The sequence below is a fragment of the Pseudopipra pipra genome, chromosome 5, assembly GCF_036250125.1.
Source record: "Pseudopipra pipra isolate bDixPip1 chromosome 5, bDixPip1.hap1, whole genome shotgun sequence".
Lineage (NCBI taxonomy): Eukaryota > Metazoa > Chordata > Aves > Passeriformes > Pipridae > Pseudopipra > Pseudopipra pipra.
The window spans coordinates 50,974,921-50,993,752 of record NC_087553.1 but is presented as its reverse complement, the minus strand read 5'-3'; the positions used below and the strand labels follow the sequence as shown (position 1 = coordinate 50,993,752).

The following is an 18,832-nucleotide window of genomic DNA, read 5'->3' as shown; positions in this document are numbered from 1 at the left end:
ATATAATAACTGATATGTAGAGGAATAAAAAGCTGGTCAACCAAAGGTTGAGGTGCTTGGCAAAGACTTAAAAAAACTGGTGATGAAATTCATGTTCCACTAAGTTCTGACCATGAACTTGCACCACTATCTCCCATGCCTGGTAAGAGACCTAACCAGATGATCATTCTGAGAGGAGTTTCTGAGTTTGCCCTGCTAAAGCAGCTTCAGCTAAAGCTGAAGACAGTCAAGCACCCACAGTTATGAGCTGCTTAGTGGAACCCAAGTTTCAATCCATTATTTGAACTCTATCTTTTAAATGAGGAATGATGTGCTGTTTTGTTTTCTTTGGTTTTGTTTCTTTTCTGTTTTCTGAAAGGAAAGGTAATCTTTGATAGACGAAAAACAACAAAAAAAAATTTAAAAAAAAAAAAAAAAAAAAAAAAAAAAAAAAGAAAAAACTAAAAACCAACCCCCAAACATGTCAGGTATGTAAGTTTCTTCCCACAAGAGAATGGGAGAATGGATAATCTCAGTTTTCTTTGGTATGAGCCTGGAGAGACCTGGTAACAATGGGTTTTGAGAGAAAATAAGGAAAAAAGGACAAATTTAACAGCATCGAGTATTGAAATCACAGACTCAAACAGTCCTCAAGAGTTTATGGGAGAAAGCATTTTCAGAATAGGACCAGAATCTAAAAAGGCTCTTTTAAAAGTTCAGTTTTATTTTTCTTCCAGGGATTTCTATAATTAGCTAGCTTCAATTAGTACTATTATGTTGCTCAATGTAAACACAATACTTTTAAAGTAAAGTTTAAAAAGCCAGGTATACACAAAAATAGTTATAACTAACAAATAGGGTTTATTACTTAAGAAATTGGAAATATTTGCAGATATAACAGTTTTATTTCTAACTGCATTTATCACAGAAATTAAAAACAGAAATTTAATATTCTACCCTTGGACAGACTTCTCCCTTGCTGGCTAACAAAAACTTAATTTACACTTCCCTGGGCCACTATGAAAGGAACAACATGATCTATTCATGCACTCTAGTGGGTTATAAATTAGTATAACCATTGAGGGAAAGAACCAACTGTGGGTTTAATTGTAGACAGCACAAGGAAACAAGAGTGGACAACTAAGTTAAGAGATAGAAACTTATAATTAAACTATTTAATTATATTATACAGAAATGTAATGATTTCTCATCAAATATTTGTTTCAGTCTCATTCATCTTTTCTCAGAATAATGGAAAAATAGTGTAGAATTTAGTGTAGAGAAAATAGTGTAGAGAATAATGAAAAAAATTATGTATTTCAAATACAGGAAGGACAAACAAAAGCAAGCACTTCTGTTTACCCTTTTGCATAATATATAAGTAAAAGGAAATGCTTTTGTTATTCAATGCATAGTTATGCTGCAAAAGTCAACAACACACAGCTTTGTTAAGCTTATAAAGACTCAGGACACAAACAAATACATATATAGAGAGAGGGAAATATTTAATGCATTTACAATAATTATTTACCAAAATCTGAAATATCTTTTTCTTAAGACAATCTCTATTTCTGTGAATTTAGGAGGCAACATCTGGTATATGCATTCTATCGCAAAGCATCACTTACTGTAGCTTTATTTTCTTCACTGCAGTATGCTGTACAAGATCCTGGCTAGGGCTGACAACCACAGTAGATTGGTCTGTCATATACATTTGATTTGGCTGCAGGAAACTAAAGAAGTTTTTATACAAATTAAGACTACCTATGGTCAGCTAAATCAGGATTCTATTCTCTTTTCTCAAACTACTTTCAGTTTGAAGGTAAGATAAACAAATGAGTGAGAGAAACTTTCCGATTGGGAGAAAAGCTGTAAAAAGAAGAGGCAGCATACATATTAGAGGCCCCTCTTTCAGCTCACCCTTTTCCCAGCCTCAGCCAGGTTTCTGCCTCTCTGACTCAAGCAGACCAAACACTTTGGGAAGGACAGGTCCACCCAGGTACACGTGGGTGGGTAGGAAGATGACTGGGATGCATAAGAGGAGAGAAGCCAGAAAAAGAAATAGGCATGTATGATTTTTAGAAAGAAGTAGTTAAATAGAGGAGTGGTGTGATTTCTTACCCTCTGCCTTAAGAAATAATTAAGAACACTAGTAAAAAGACCAAAGACAGGAAAAAAGAAGTTGAAGGTTGTGTGCCCTGAATTCTAGATGCTAAGCTGAGAGTAGAAACACTGAAGGCTAAAAGAAAAGTGAGTAATGGAAATAATTAACTTTTATTCTTCAAAAATTAAGCCAGGAAAGGAAATAAGAGGAGAAGTTTTAAATGGATACTATGCTGAAAGATGCAGATATAACTCTACAGGTATGGCTGACACACCTCATTTCACGTGCATATTGATGAAAAAAAATATTATAAATAGTAAAAAACCCCAAACACTAAAATAGAAAACAAGATATCTGTCTTGAGAAATGTCATAGGAATTCTGAATACTGAGCATATGAGGAGGCAGCTTTCCTAAGCCATAAGGCATTTCTTTACCATTCAAACACCTTCTTGTCTAACTACAAATGTCTCTATTCTACTACTAATGCCTGGGGGAAAGATCACTCTCAAAACAGGCTAGAACACCAAGTGCCTACACCCTAACACATTCTCTATATCCAGTGAGCTTGAGTTGATAGTTTGTCACAAACACTCTGCTTCCACAGACAGGAACAGCAAATTCCGCTGCAAAAAGGCAGCCTTTTTAAAAGCAAACACCAAAAGCATAACTTAACACATCCAGACAGCTTACCCCCATCAATAACCTTCTTAACATTAGAATAAAAGGTTGATCTATAAAGCACTGAAGAAGGAATATCCTCCATATAACAGCTCATAAGAAGGGGATGTTAAAATTTTCTGTGTAGATATACAAGTTGTAAATACATAGAGACCAAGTCATTCGCACTTGGGATATCCCCTAGGAACATATTCATGGGGAAATTAAATTAAAACGGGTGGATCAGTGCTGCCCCAACAAGAGAGCAACTGCTTGGTGAGATTTCCCTGCCTAATCCATGATTTTCAGGCACTGAGTTTCTACTAAAAAAAAAAAAATCCTTTGTGTTCTTCTAGGAGGTTGGCATTTTTTCTGAATCATTCAGCCAAACCGGACCCAGGATCCACACCCATCACAGGCTTGCAAAACCCAGAATGCTCCAGATATCATTTATCTAAAAAGGGTCCTTAGATCCTACTTCCTGCAATTTTACATATGTATTTTTTTTAGTGCTGAAAGAATGAAGGCAGAGAAAGGTAAAACAGTAGCCTAACCGAACCAAACGGGATGTTTCTTAAGTTTCTGCCGCAACTCAGTAACATATAAAGCAGATAATGCAAAACCCAGCCTGATCAACAGAAAAATCTCTTTTTTGCCTTTTAATCATCCCTGAATCAATTACACCTACTACTCCCATGTACCATGCTTTTAATTAAATTTATTTTCAAATAGCAGTTTCAATGCTGTTAACTGAACACTATATTACCAAATGGAAAACAGTGCCTTTCTTTATACTTAATCCACTGTTCGCATTATACCCTTGTCACTGCTGTTTTGATCACTAACTGTATCACTAGAAACGGCTTAATAATTACTCATTGCTTCTTAGAAGGCTCAGTATAAAATTATTCCTGATTCCTCAGGTTTTCTGGAAAAAAGTATTATTCTTTTTTATACCTTCACCTGTTTGAAATCTTTTAATACTATTTCAATAGATAGTTGCAGCTTAAATAGAGTCTCCCAAAAGTATTACAACAAGTACAGCAGTGAGAGTAACAGTTTAACAGAGCAATTAGATGTTTGGATCGCTTGATCATAGCAGAACCTATCTGTAATGAAAAGTAGTGCTTCCCATAGGTCTTCTCCAATAACAGTGCAACAAAACATACACTATTACTGTTTTGCAGAAAAACTCTCCAAACCAGGATATGTATTGATCATCTTATGCTCAAATTTAACACAGTTCCTCAGGGCACCTGCTGGTAACATACCAGGCATTAAATATTTTAGGTGATCACCATTATGCACTCATGTCTGAAAACATGCATTTTCTCTCTTTGTAAAAACTTTAAAAAATGTCCAACAGTCCTCCCTAAACTTTGTATATTTATAGGAAGTCAGATATTTCAAAGTCTGTTTTAGTATTGTAGCCCAAATGGCTTTTTTGCACTTGTATAGTTATATCTTCATAAAACTGGTGTAATAAATTGGGAAATTGCCTCTTTCATTAAAGAACAAATTAAGGTGTAACTGATGGTGTTGAGCCACATGCTTCCTCCACATTTACAAAACCATCATCGCTGTAGCAAACCTTGAATGTCTAACAATTACATCTCCCAAACATTACACAGAGTACATTCAGAACCAATAAATACGTAATGCAAGCAAAATTATTGATAAAGAGGAGAAACTGCATGAAATTATACATAACAGACACAAGGCAAAGGACTTCATATAAGTGATGTGAAATAAAGCAAGACCGAGACACCAAGTAGGAAGGAAAAAAACTATCAAGGGCACAAATAGGAAGCACAAATACAGAACTAGTTCTGTAGAAAATAATCTAGGAACCCGGATTCAATAATTTAGCAAAGCAAATTGGGGCAAAAATGAAAATGGAATTGTGAAATGTGTTAACACAAGTGGGGAATATAGACCATACAAGGCAGTTACACTGTTACATTTGGCACTGGGGTTATAGCTCAGCCCCTGAATCCGTTTATTTGGCAGCACAATGTAAGACAAAGACTGTGGCGCAGGAAAAGACCTAAAGAGTGGTGTGCTAATTTTTGTAACCTATAAGACCTAAATCTTCAAATACATCTAAAACCAACAATTTACCTCCTATCTATCTAAGACAAGAACTACAATAATTTGCAACAGAGGACCAGAAAAGTCTGCAGTCTCCCTCTCAAGACAAGCCACGCAAAATATCTGTCTAGAAAGTTTTAGGTATGTTCCATTTTGTTTCAGTGCAAGGGTTGGGCTAACTGACTTCTTGAGGTCTGTTATGACAAGTTAACACCATATTTTGAGAATTCTTCCCCTGAATCAGCTGTGACATTGTGTCAAGCATATGAACCCATCCCCATCCTCAGATGAAATCTTATTACAAGCTTCAACACATGCAGACAAAAAGATGTGGTCTCATTCTTACTCCTGGCACAAATCCAAAAACTTTAAGTGTGGACCCATTAAAGCACAGACTTAGCCTATCACATCTCAATTTACTGACTTCATATATTTCATTTACTGAATTAACAACATAATAACAGGACTTTTCTGAAAAATGCCAAAATATGATTCCAAATGGAGATGGGATTTTCACACACATACACAATATAGAGACTGCTCAAGTGGTATGAGCTGCATGGAGCTACAGGCATAATGTGGATATGGCCATAGCTCAACAACACTTCGTTCACTCCCTGGCCTCGCTGCAGAAGGTAAAAGAAAATCGGTAGATGGGTAACTACTCATCATCTCCTCAGAAATTCTTTAGATTCTCTCTAAGTTCTCAAGTTGTGAACTTTTTCGTCAATGACTGTAAATTTCAGAGACATCTAGACAAAATGAATTTGTGTAGGAGTTTAAGCTATGTGCCTCTGCCTAAAAGAGGCCATTTGTTTGAGCAAGACAAGGCAGAAGACTTTTTGTTGGTAGTATTCACATAAACTATGTTATTTCAGTAGAAATTACAAACAAGAAAATTTTCCTTGATCCAAAAGGATTGTTTATTGCTTTTCCTCAAATAAAAATGAAGAGTCTGAAATTGTACAATATGGATACTAGAACCAAGCATTCCCACTAGAAACCATCTAGGAACTATCATTTCAGAGGGATCCTGCCCTTCAAGCACTCCATGCCCTCTCAACTGGAAATTTATTTTTCTTACCCTGACACTGTATTCATTGCATCACCTTTTGCCTCACAGATCTGGAGAAGAGATGAAAGCAAAATGTCTTGGTACCAATTCAGGAAAGACAAAAGTGACTCTGACAGATCAAAACAAGCATTCAAAAGGCAGAATTGTAATGACACATTCTGTGAATATATATACATACTCAAAACCTACTGGTACACATTATGGTCCCTGTGTTATCTGGGGCTCTGGCATTCAAAGATTGTCAGTTAGTAGCCACAACATGACATGACATGCCTCTTTGTTGTTGACTGTGATATAGACTTTTCTACACAATGATTTTCGGCTTTGTAATCTCAAAGCTATAATATTAGAATGTGTTGCAAAAAGATCAGCGGATGTCAAGGGCAAGTAAAACAAAAGACTGTTCTGCTAAAGCACACAAATAAAAAGGCCTGAATAACAAGAAGATGTTAAACAGAAGTCATATTTACATGCCAAAGCAGAAACAATGCAAGCAGAAGAAAAAAGATAAATTAATTCTAAATTTTTTGCAAGCATAAACAACCTTAACACCGCTTCCAGATGTGATGGAGAAATCTAATTCCTTTTTTCCAGGCTAACACTCTTTAAGCTTAAAATATGCTTAAAAGGTCACGTTAATTACTTACAAAATTAGTTTCTATCAGCAAACACTGCTGTCTACAAGTTTATTTGTAAATAATCATGCTATGCTGTTTAGGTAATGTAGATGAGGTTTAGATGAGGTTTGTCATATTAAACGCTTTTTTCCAGCATGTATTCTTGGCATAGAACACCAAACACGCAGACAAAAAATGACAAACCCTAACTTAAACTGATTAGGATCAAAATGAGTCCTGAAAAGAGTCAAGGCTTACAGAAAAATGGAACTTTCCCATATTCACCACCTAAACATACACAGTGTATAATTTCAGGAGTTAGTTTCAGCACTAGCTAATTTTTGCTACAAAGAAATTACTAGCCCAAGATCATAAGAACTCCAATGATGCATCTTCTTCTTGGTATGACTTCCTCTATCTCTGAACAGGTACATTGATGATTTTAGACCACTGTACAAAAGTACACACACTTAAGAACATGTAAAAGACTAACAGATATGTAACATTCCTCACTGTTTTTTTAAACAAACAACTAGTAGGGTGAAAAAAAGCAGCAGAAATGTAATGAGCTGCTCTGGATGAGTGAGTGTAATATAGTGTAATGTTTCCTATGACTGAAGATGAGAAAATGGCACAATCATACTATAAAGACAGAAAACAAATCTCGGAATTGGAGTTCTTAACTACTGGAGTGCCAACTATTGCCATCTCCCAGGCTGACAACCAAATTTCCAGTGACTTCAGATATTGGCACTTTTTGCACTAGGGGCTAAAGATACAGTGTATTTTTTTAGACTGTTGTACTACAACACAAAACTACATCACATAGCCTATATACTTCATGCATTAAAATTAATAATAATCATGACTTGCCTGTAAGCAAGCCTAAGACCAACTTATCTCATTAAGAAATGAGCGACAAACTTCAAATTACATCACCTTTATCAAAAACAATTTGTAAAGCAGTACAGGTGAGTTTTGTCATATCACAGTAACAGGAGTGGGTCTAATATGAACAAGACCCTTAAAATAAAATTTTCCAGTATTGGTAAATGTTTTAGAAAATAACAACAAAACTGTTAAAACTTTTTTTTAATGTTACTAGAATTGAATGTGTTGTCATTTATTAGCCTAGTACAATACACTTCCAGAGAAATCTATGTTACTTCTTAACAGGTTCTTAGCTAGTACTTGTTAAAAAAAGTGCATTTAATTTAGTATCTCAGAATTATATAATTGCTTTAATTTGAAGATCTCAAGATGCGTGGCCAAAGTTAACAGATTAGGTAGGGTATTAACAGGTACCATGCTGATCACTGGAAAAGAAGTCATCTCTTGCCTATATAGTATTAAATTCTTTTTCTAATGTGCAAGCATCTGTGGCTTCTATGGAAATCAACAAAAACCTAAATATCTCCATATATCAAACTCAAGACTAAATCCTATTTCTAGGTGAGTCCAAGAGATTTGACATCATTGGCATAAGTGAAACCTGGTGGGACGAGACCTGTGACTGGAGTGCCCTGTTGGATGGTTACAGGCTCTTCAGGAGGGATAGGCAGGGCAGAAGAGGCAGAGGGGTGGCACTGTATGTAATAGAAGTGTTTGAATGTATGGAGCTCACAGTTGGCAATGGCACAGTTGAGAGCCTCTGGATAAGAATCAAGGGGCAAACAAATAATGCAGGTGTCATCATGGGAGACTGCTATAGACCTCCCAGCCAGGACAATGACACCAGCAACTTATTCTTTGAGGAGCTAAAGGACACTTCCAAATCAACTTCCCTTGTCCTTATGGGAGACTTCAACTTGCCAGAAATTAACTCGGAGCATCACACAGGTGGTAGAACCAGGGCCAGAAGATTCCTAAAAAAACCTGGATGACAACTTTATGGAGCAGGTCCTAAGGGAGCCAACTCAGAAAGGCACTACATTTGATCTGCTCCTTGTCAACAGAGTGGATCTTGTGAGCCAAGTGAAGACTGGTGGTCATCTTAGAAATCCGGAGAGGTCCCAGCTGACTAGACTGTCATGATTTTCAATAAGGGCAAGAAGGAAGACCCTAGAAACTACAGGCCTGTCAGTCTCACTTCAATGCCTGCTAAAGTTATAAAGATTATTCTGGCAGGTATTGAAACACACCTGAAAGACACTGCAGTCATTGGTCACAACCAGCACGGCTTCATGAGAGGAAGTCCTGCTTATCAAACCTGTCCAGTTGATCAAGGGAAGCCAGTTGATGTAATCTTTTTGGATTTCAGTAAAGTTTTCAATACTATCTCTCACGGGATCCTTCTGGACAAACTGTCCAGCACACAGCCAGATAAACACATCATGTGGTGGGTGAGCAATTGGCTCATGGGTGGAGCACAGAGGGTAATAGTGAACGGGGTAACATCAGACTGGTGACCTGTCACTAGTGGGGTTCCACAGGGCTCCATCTTAGGCCCTGTGCTCTTCAACATCTTCATAAATGACTTGGATGCAGGACTGGAAGGGATACTAAGCACATTTGAAGATGACACAAAACTGGGAGGAGCTGTTGACTCCCTTGAAGGCAGGGAGGCCCTGCAGAGAGACCTTGACAAATCAGTGTTTACCACTACCATATTCCCCAGTGCCATATCCACATGCCTTTTGAACACTACAGGGATGGTGTTTCCACCACTTCCCTGGGAAGCTTGTTCCAATGCTTGTCTACCCTCTCAGTGAAGAAATTTTTCCTAATATCTAACCTAAACCTTCCCTGGTGCAACCTGAGGGCATTTCGTCTCATCCCGTTACTTGTTACCTGGGAGAAGAGACCAGCCCCCACCTGGCTACAACCTTCTTTCAGATAGTAGTAGAGAGCAATAAGGTCCCCCTTGAGACTCCTTTTCTCCAGGCTAAACAACTCCAGCTTCCTCAGCTGCTCCTCATCAGACTCGTGCTCCAGACCCTTCATCAGCTTTGTTGCCCTTCCATGGACATGCTCCAGCACCTCAGCACCCTTTCCTGTAGTGAAGGGCCAAAACAGAACACAGGATTTGAGGCAAGGCCTTACCAGTGCCAAGTACAAAGGGACAATCACTGCCTTAGTCCTGCTGGCCACACTATTTGTGCCACAAGCCACAATGCCACTGGACTTCTTGGCCACCTGGGCCACACTGCTGGCTCACGTTCAGCCGGCTGTCAAGCTAAAACAGTCAGGGCACCCCCAGCACATAACTGCTCCCACCTGGCCAATAAGGAAGACTTACAGCTTCCTGTTATTTTTGCCAGCTGTGACGGAGTACGTCAAATGATCATAAAAGTCTGTTCCACAGTTAGACACTTCTGCACATAAGTTTGGTGCTAGCATAAGAATGCAAGTATAAGACAGCTAGAAAATAACATCTTTGGATGTTTTGCCCGCACAGTATGTTCCAGCTTTTGGCATTTGTAACAATTTTAGCTCACACCACTGGGGATGTGGACAGTACCACAATTACCCTTGAAGAGAAGATCTTAAAGCAGACGTAAAGGAGATACTGACTTTGCTGGAAGAGATGAACGAGGTAAAAGGAATCAGTAGCAAAGTCCAGTTAGCGTATCGTAGGAATTCAGTGAGAGGCAGAACAGTTGGTCTCAGAAGAGAAACTGTGAAGTTTTAGGAGCTCTGAATCACTAGTATCACTTTGGAGAGTCAGAATTACAGACCACAATATAAAATACCATCCTGATTTAATAAACTCAAACAAAACAAGTCCAGGAAGATGATCTATGTGTGGGAGTTGTCACAATGCTCAGAGATTACTGATGAGCAGTCCCAGCAGCTGTAAGAGATAACCAGAGACTTAACATCTTATGGTTATCCTATGATAGCAAAGCCATTCAGTATGCAGAAATGACAATTAGATTGCATGCTTTGCTAACAAAAGAAAAAAAACAACACGAACCACAAAACATGATAAAGCAAAACCAGCTTTTGATTCAGTCTCTTTTCCAAGAAATCATATTCCTTTTCAATTTGTCAGAGCAAAATAAGAATGTGGCAAGTAATAAAAATATTATATATGTGAAAATACTGAAATATGTGGATAATCTTCCATCTTGACAAAAGTGGTAAGATAAACTGTTATATCAGAATAAGAAGTAAACAGTGTAGAAAGCTCAAAACACCACCTGAGTGTATAAACAGCCATTAGTAAACTCAAACATTTGAATTTCTAAGAGGCAGAAGTGGCTGCCTGAGTATCACCAAAGAGTGAATAGGCTGAAACAAGAAGGTACTCACCATTTAGCAACATGATAACGAAGTGGGAGTACTGCCAGTTAAGATTAAGGGGGTGAAATAGTGTATAACAGAGTAGAGATAGGGGAGGAATGAGGAATTTTTAACTGAGAGGTTACATCTAGTAAGATCAGGAATTATTCTGACATGGACATGCTACACAGACTTAAGTTTCCAGGCTATATGGAAAGAAGCTACAAATTTGCCTTACTGACACTAAGAAAAAAAAAAAAAGAAAGTCTCTTCAACACCGTACTTCCTGTTCTAGATTTGTCTAACATTACTATGATAATAAGAAATATTTTCATGACACCAGCACCTAGCAATTCCTGAAAAGGATTCAGATTTACTTATGACCATGAATTCCTCACTAAGTAGTTCAAGGAGTCTCATTTTGACTATGGTTTAATTCCTCTAGCAGAAAACAAATTTTACGAACAGAAAAACAGTTCATATGCCATTTATACTCAAGTGTTTGGCAGCAGATTGAAAGTTTTACATCATGTACTATCCAGAGAGATTTGGCAAAGTGGATAGGAGGAACACAGCTGTAAAAAATGAATTACAAGCAAAACAGCTGAAATTAAATGCTTTCCATCTAAGTCCAAACATTTACCAATTCTCATTCTCCTCCCAAGAACTTTACCAATATCAACATCATTACATATTTGCTGATTCAGCCTTTTGGTCTGAAACACATGAAACTGAACCAGTTAAAATATTCTGCAATATTCTGGCAACCATGTTTGAATAAAAACTTTTAGCTACGCATATATCTGTCCCAGGTGAGACAACATATGAGGTACAGATAAAAATACATAAGAAATTCAACTAATGAAATCTATTTAATACCAGAAGTAATGAGAAAAGATTAAAAGCCAGTTGATGGATAAAAAAAATGCAAATATGGCCAGCAAGGAGGGTGGCTAAAGAGAGATGAGAAGCATATTAAGGAAGTTCTATTATTCAGAGCAAAACCAGGTTCTTAAAATACTGTTATTTACTGCATCCAGTGTCTGCTGTCCTTACTAGACATTGTATTTTTAACAGGTATGTTTAGTATAGGCTGACGTGCAAGTACACAGAGAGAGGCTACACACAGATTAAGTACTTATTTTAGAGTAGGCTTTTAATGCTCATTCTGATGCCCCTTGTGATACAGGAAATTATTCTAAGATATTTTCCCAGCTTGAGTCGTTCTATAATTGTCTCCTGCATGTAAAATGAGTACTGCACAGCAACGAGGAAAAGAAGGTGGGAACTGTTCCTATCAGAGTAAGTAAAAACATCACCATCGTATTTGGCAAATATGGATGACAGCCAGTACTTACCACACTGCCAATGAAAGTAAGTCTGCCTAGCTGAAAAATGAAGATAGACTTCAAGGTCACAAATGAGTTGGAGCAAGAAGAATGTGAAAAAGAAGTGGGAGAGTCTACATCAACAATAATGTTTGATTTATAGTTCCAAGCAAACACACAAGGAGAGATCACCTGCTACCAGCTTCTGCACAGTTGGCTTGTTCACATTTGAAACAGGTATTGGGTACACTGGCTGCAAGTGTACAGTGCAAAAGCACTGTGAGCTTTTGAAAGGGTTTTTGGGTTTTTTTAATACTAGGGACTATTAGGTCTGTTACTGAAGATGACCTTCGTAAAGAGTGGTGGCCTTTGAGCAAAGCAGCAGGAGCAGCACATTGCATCTGAAGTGTCTGTTGTGACATTTTAAATTGTACAGGATATAATGCAGAAAAAAGGAAAAAAACCCACAACAAACGAACCAACTAACCAGCCATCTCCAACTTTGAAACCTGAACTAGGACAAATAAATCACAATTGTCAAATACTAAACAATTGGTAGCGTATTAAAAATAGTGAATCTATAAATAGTACCAGCACCAGTTAGAAACAACCCTCTTGGACCATATGGGGTCAACTGTAAAAAGCCACATTCAGTTGTGTTTAGAGTTCAGCAGATGGGGGTACAAAATCTGCTAGCAAGTCCGTGTTCTGTAACACAGCTCAGCTTGATCTTGGTTACGAAAACTATAATGTTGAAGACTGGTAGACTCAATATAGATATAAAGAAGCTACAGAAAAATGCCATAAATTCTACTTTTCCTCTGCTGGTAGAAAATGACATAAGAAGCATTCAGGCCAGTAATCAAAACCACTGAAAACTGAGAAAAAAAGTTACGATTTTATAACAACTTACATGGCTACATAAGTGTTCAATTATTACACACAGTAAATATTATATCTTCATTACCAAACTAATTTAACCAGAGATTTAGCATATGCAGGTAAAGACAAAATAAGCATATAAAGCTAAGTCTTTCATACCTTACATAGAGGCATGTATTATAGTTGACTCAATTTTAGCACCCTTTGCTCTAGGGAGGCAGTGTGAAAAGAAGGGTTTTGCATTTCTATCAAGTTTCCAGAACTGGAAGTTTCTTTCATGGCAGTTCATTTAAAATGTTCAGCTAGCTCTTATACCACAATTCCTCATTGTTAGTAATCTGACTTTCATAATACTTTTATGCAAACAGGTTGTCATATTTAACAGACAAGCAAACAAAATCCAGAAAACACAGCTATTAAAAATGTCTGGTGCGCGCAATTGAAATATGTAGACCATGCAGGTTTCTTTTTTAGTTAGTTGAATTTTTATAGCACTTAGTATGTTCTAAGCATAGCTCTAGCTAACCTGTAAATCCCAACATGGTAAAAGTTGCCTTAGACATTGCATCAAGAAATAAAAAAAAAAAAAAGAAGAAATGCTTCCCAGTCATCTTCTGATCAAGATGAGGGAAATTTTGAAAATGAACCTCCCAAAACTACACTTTTATAGTGTCATTGGCACAAGGACTACACTCTACACTCATCATTCCGTACTCTTCTGTTCTCTTTTGTCAGTGGGTGACCAAACTCAGTTCAGCCCAGGGCAAGGTCTGAGATGAGCTCAAAGAGCAGTGTTGAAACACAGAATATTGTTCCTCATTTGTTCTTTAAAGACTTTTACATGAACTTTGTGATGGATGAGAGACATTACTATCTGTCATTAGAAAGAACTTTAACCACAGTTTTGAAATTGAAAGTAATGCCCCATGTATCCAGGCGGGAGGGTGAAAGTTTGGGTCATTATGCACGGCTGCTGTTCAACTTTCTCACATACGTGTCCTCACCACAGGCTCGGGCTATGTGGCACCGCGTGTATACACACAAGTGACGTCACTGGCTGCTGCCGGGTGACGTGGCGTTGGAGAAGCGTACTAATGACGTCAGCAATTAAAGAGAGGAAGCCGTATCTTTTACCCTGGATTCACACACATACGCCAGCCATAGATCTAGCGATGTAACTTCACACATTGCTCCGGTGCCTCACCCGACACTCACAAAGCAGCCGCACACCAGTGCGCCGTGTCACAGCCGTCACTGGTACTGGTTTCTTTTACCTGGCGCCGTGACGGAATCCCCAGGACGGACCAGCTACCCCCTTCCCTTGTCCCGGCACAGCCGCCCGGCCCAGGGACGGCAATCCCAGCACGAACGGACCAGGCACCCCTTCCCCTCTTCCAGCACAGCCACTCGGCCCAGGGACGGCAATCCCAGCACGGACCAGGCCCCCCCTCCCCTGTCCCGGCACAGCCGACCGGCCCGGGCACAGCAATCCCCGCACGGACCAGGCCCCCCTCCCCTGTCCCGGCACAGCCGCCCGGCCCGGGCACGGTAATCCCAGCACGGACCAGGCCCCCCCCTCCGCCCAGGCGCGGCCGCCCCAGCACAGCCGCATTAGGCGGCGGCTCTCGCGCGCCGCTCGAAGGGGCGGGGCCCGGCGGGGCGGGGCGCGGGTGCGCGGGAAAGCGGCCGGCGCGAGCGCGTGACCCGGCGGCGCCGAGGCGAGGTTGGGCCGCGCCGCTATGGCCGCGCTGTTCTGCGGGTCCCGCGTCGTGGCGGGCGGCGACGAGGACAGCGATAGCGACAGCGACGATGGCGGCTGGGACATTGGCATCATGCGGCACGAGCCGCAGGTGGGGCCGAGTCTCCCTGCGCCTGGCGCCCGCCAGCCGCGGCCGGGCGGCCTCGGGGTGGGGGGCGGCCTCGGCTTGGCGGTGAGGGAGCCGAGCGCGGTGGGTCCCAGAGGAGCGTGCGGCTGGTGCTTCCCACCAGGGAAGCCATTTCCCAGTAGGGTGGTGTACCCTCAATCCAGTAAATGAAACCTGAATTTCAAGGGCTTGTTTTATTACATAAGAACTTAATGTTTACTTAAAAGACTTGTCTCCCGTTTAGTAGCACACCTGAGTCCTTGTTTCAGCATGAGGGTAAATTTAAAAGTGACTTTTATTGCATCTAACAGGTGTGAGGTGGAGGGAGATTCTGTGAGTGGCTTTAGGTGTTGGCTTGTCTCGTGGCGGGAATTGGAAAATGGAAGTAACTGAATTCTTGCAGTACTCAGGCTGAAGATTGTAGCAGGGGTTTAGGGATCTTGATCTTTAAATAGAGCTTCCTATCCAGAGATGTCCATTATTTGAAAATTGTTGGCTGAGCAGAGTGAAAACAGGGCTAAATTATTTTATTGGTTGTTTGTCACCTTTGGTTTTCTAGACACTTGGTAAAATCTTTACAAAAGTTTATGGAATGATGGGCTACAGTGTGCTGTGAAAATTGTATAACTCTGAGTTATAATGTTATGAGTTAAAAATTTATGACAAAACAACTTTGTCTCATACTCACTTATGTCCATAAAGAAACTAGTGAATAATCCAATCATTAGTGTATATAAGTGTTTTGTACAAATCTAAATAGTGCCAGCATCAATCTTCAGCTGCATCTGCAGCTTTGATAGAGAAAAGTCTGTGATCCCTTTGAAAAGAATTTGAATTGGGCAACCATCTGATGTATAAACTAATCTTTTGGTGAGAGCATTTTTCAGCCAAATCATTAATGATGCAGCAACACAAATGCCACCACAGGATTAGGAGGAAGGGTAGCCCTTCACAGCAGTGGACTTGTGCTGTTTTAGGCCAGACAGATAGTCACTGAGCTCCCTTGACCCGATCTCAAACTTTCATGTCTGATAGTTATATTTTTTTAATGTTACACTTCACTTTGCAGTACACTCCAAACAGATCTACAGGGATGGAAGAAGGAAAGTTATCTTCTTGCTCTTTCTCCGCTCCTGCACTCTGCACTTTCAGAGATCATTAGTGTTTTTATACTGAAATGAAGCTATATTGTTTTTGCCTTGAAACTGTCATGTTTTGACTTAACTTTTCCTTGTTTATCTAGCAGTTGGATCAAATGTTGCAGGCAGATAAGAATGAGGCTTTAAAGAAGGCTCTGTTTTGTGGTGATGTGTCTTTAATTGAAGAACTCTTAAACTCAGGTGAGGAAAGGCAGTTACAAAGTTAAATATTTTTAATTGATCATGACAAGAATTCTAAAGTTTCTCCTTTCAAAATGACATATTGAGTGCATGTAGGAATATGTGAATGTTTCCAATACAGGGTATAAACTCTTATTTTAAAGATTCAATTACTTTTTCAGTGACTCAGCATTCCATATTCCAGCACATTCCTCCTAATTTATGTTTCTTTCATCAGTCAGAAGCCCTGAAAACTGAGAAAACTATAATGTGTGAACTATGAAATAAGATGTTTCTTTCTTTTCAGATGCATCTTTAGCCTGCAGATATCAATTACAAACACTGAATTTGATGTGGTTTAAATTGAGGGGGAGAATTCAGTGGGTGGTCTTACTCTGGTGTTGAAGGTTGTATGGGGCAGGGTAAGAAGGGGAGACTGGCTTTTTTTTTTTTTTCTTAATGCTTCCCCAGTTTGGAAATTCCTTTTGTTTTTTGTTTGTTGGTTGTTTGGTTGGGGTTTTTTTGCCTCCTTCACAGCACAGTTAAGTTTCTGGTATGTGCCCTCTGTGATACTGCTGTCCTGGCAACATCAACTGGACAAAGATTTTGCGATTCTGAAAGGTCTAACAGGCTTTATGTGGCATTTGTCACCAAAAAGTAGTTTGTTTTAATACCAAAAGCCTTTCTTCCTGTTCAGTTACTCTGTATTTGTCTGTAATGTGTTTGTTAATCAGTGTTAGGTGGACTGGATCATTTATTGAAGCATCCAGGGCAGAAACTGCATAGCTGAGTTGACCTGCCTAGTGATAATTGTCAGCAAGTTCTGCTTCAGCAAGCAAGGAGAATATAGTACCCAAGAGCTTGTTCTCTGAGGAAAATCTGTCTTATGGCTGAAAGAGAGAAGTTTCTTAGTTAGCAATGGGGTTTTTTTCTGAGTTTTAAAACGATGACATTACTTGTCCTTTTAGGAGACTACTGTTTCTCACTACGATGGGAAAATGGTATTCTTTTTAAATGAAGTAAAACTGTTGCACAGACTGAAACAGAATAGGTGCAGTGTGAGTGTGAAATACATCTACCTTGCTTTGAGAAAATATGTTCTTATTTATGGGTAGAGTTTTTGATGATGTCTATGCATCAGGCTTCTTAGTTGTTTTGTTACAACCCTCCATTTTCAATTGCTTGTATTGCAGTCAAACATCAATAGTTCACTTTCTGTGTTGATGCCTGATATACAGTGAACAGTTGTGTGCTGCTAGAAGATAGGTATCTGTAAGAACCTAAGGTCAGGCCAAAGATTCATGTAGTATACTTTCCTGTCTCCTGAAATGAACAGGGCAGTATCACAAAAGAATATATAAAATGGGATCAACAGTAAATTTTGAGCCATCCAGTACTGTCCTGAAAAGCAGTAGAACACAATACTTCTCTATCAGGGAGGCCTTTCTAAAGAAAGGTGACATTGTCCTTCAGAGGATTGGTGCTCAGTCTGATTAAATCTTTGCCTCCAGAGTTGCCTTTAGTGTCTGTTCAGTAGAGCTTGTAGGAGACTCACTACCAGCACTCCACCAAACCGAGGGTTTGTGTTGGAAGTGGATTTCCTAGCAACCATTGGGGCCATTCTTTCAGGTAAAGGGAGAACATATCGTCTTCTGGCTTGCTTAAATGTTGCTTTAAGGTCTTTGGTGCTGAGGCAGGTTTACAGAGCTCCTTTAGGAGACAGACAAGCACAATGTTTTCTTTCCTCACTACTGTAAAACAGCAGCTTGTTAAGAACAAGTTTCTGCAGTGTGGTGTCGCAAAAAGTAGTGCAAGCAAGTAGCGGGTTCAGAGATGACTTGAGCATTTTGGTCCTGCTTTGGGATTAAAATACTTAACTCCGTATAGTTCATGTGTTTGATTTCCTAAAATGGAATTCAAAGTTATGATCTCATGATAGTTTAGGCCAATTAAAAATATAAGTACAGTCAAATTCTCTTTCCTGTTTTAATTCAGCAGTTTGTTCCACTTATATCTTAGCATGAGTGCTGGAGTGCATTTCATCTTTTGTGGGCCAGTTCAGAGAATTAAAAGTACTAGTAAACTATGGGAGTGGGAGGGGACAGGGTGTGTGAGAATAATTCTTCAGCCAGTTTAGGACTTTGAGCCCTGAGTCAGGTAGGCAAGTCAGATCGTAGTTCTTTGGGCTTGCTAATCTTTTTGAATTTGAGGTTGCATTTTTCTGTATAAAAACAGCCTTTCTACCATAATTATTAGCCATAGTCAACAAAGTATCTGAAAGGGATACCGGAGAAACTGTAGTAGTCACAAAAAGAATGCAGTTCTCCCTTTGCTGTTCTTTTGCTTCTCCATTATTCATACGCTTCACAGAGCTTCTGCTGTTGTAGAGCTTGTCTGAGGCCAGAACGTATTTCTACCCATTGCTGGTTAAAGAGGAAGATATTTATCTGCAACTCAGATTGTAAGAAAGCATGTTGTGTCTGGTTTCTCTCCTACTTATAATTTGTGATGTCATGTGACTGAAAATCTTCTCTGCTTATACCTACAAAGGAGCACAAAGAGGTAATGGCAGGTGGGGGAGCCCAAATAATAGCCTGGCCCGGCTCCTCCCAGGCCCATCGTGGAAGCTAATAGCCCATCACAGGCCCATCTTTACAGTTTCAGAGAAGCCTACTGGCAGGCAGGAACA

The 18,832-nt window shown here is 39.5% G+C and overlaps 1 protein-coding gene across 3 annotated transcripts in view; it reads left to right on the top strand.

Annotated features, from left to right (window-relative positions):
- The first annotated feature begins 14,645 nt into the window (after nucleotides 1-14,645).
- ASZ1 (ankyrin repeat, SAM and basic leucine zipper domain containing 1) overlaps nucleotides 14,646-18,832 on the top strand; it is a 37,537-nt gene continuing 33,350 nt past the window's right edge. The window contains exons 1-2 of one of the 3 annotated variants that reach the window (XM_064656051.1): nucleotides 14,646-14,809; nucleotides 16,068-16,164. In XM_064656051.1, the coding sequence (XP_064512121.1) occupies nucleotides 14,699-14,809; nucleotides 16,068-16,164 (208 nt within the window). In that variant the 5' untranslated portion in view covers nucleotides 14,646-14,698. The remainder of the gene's footprint in view (nucleotides 14,810-16,067; nucleotides 16,165-18,832) is intronic. The other 2 variants (XM_064656050.1, XM_064656049.1) reach the window with 2 other exon arrangements.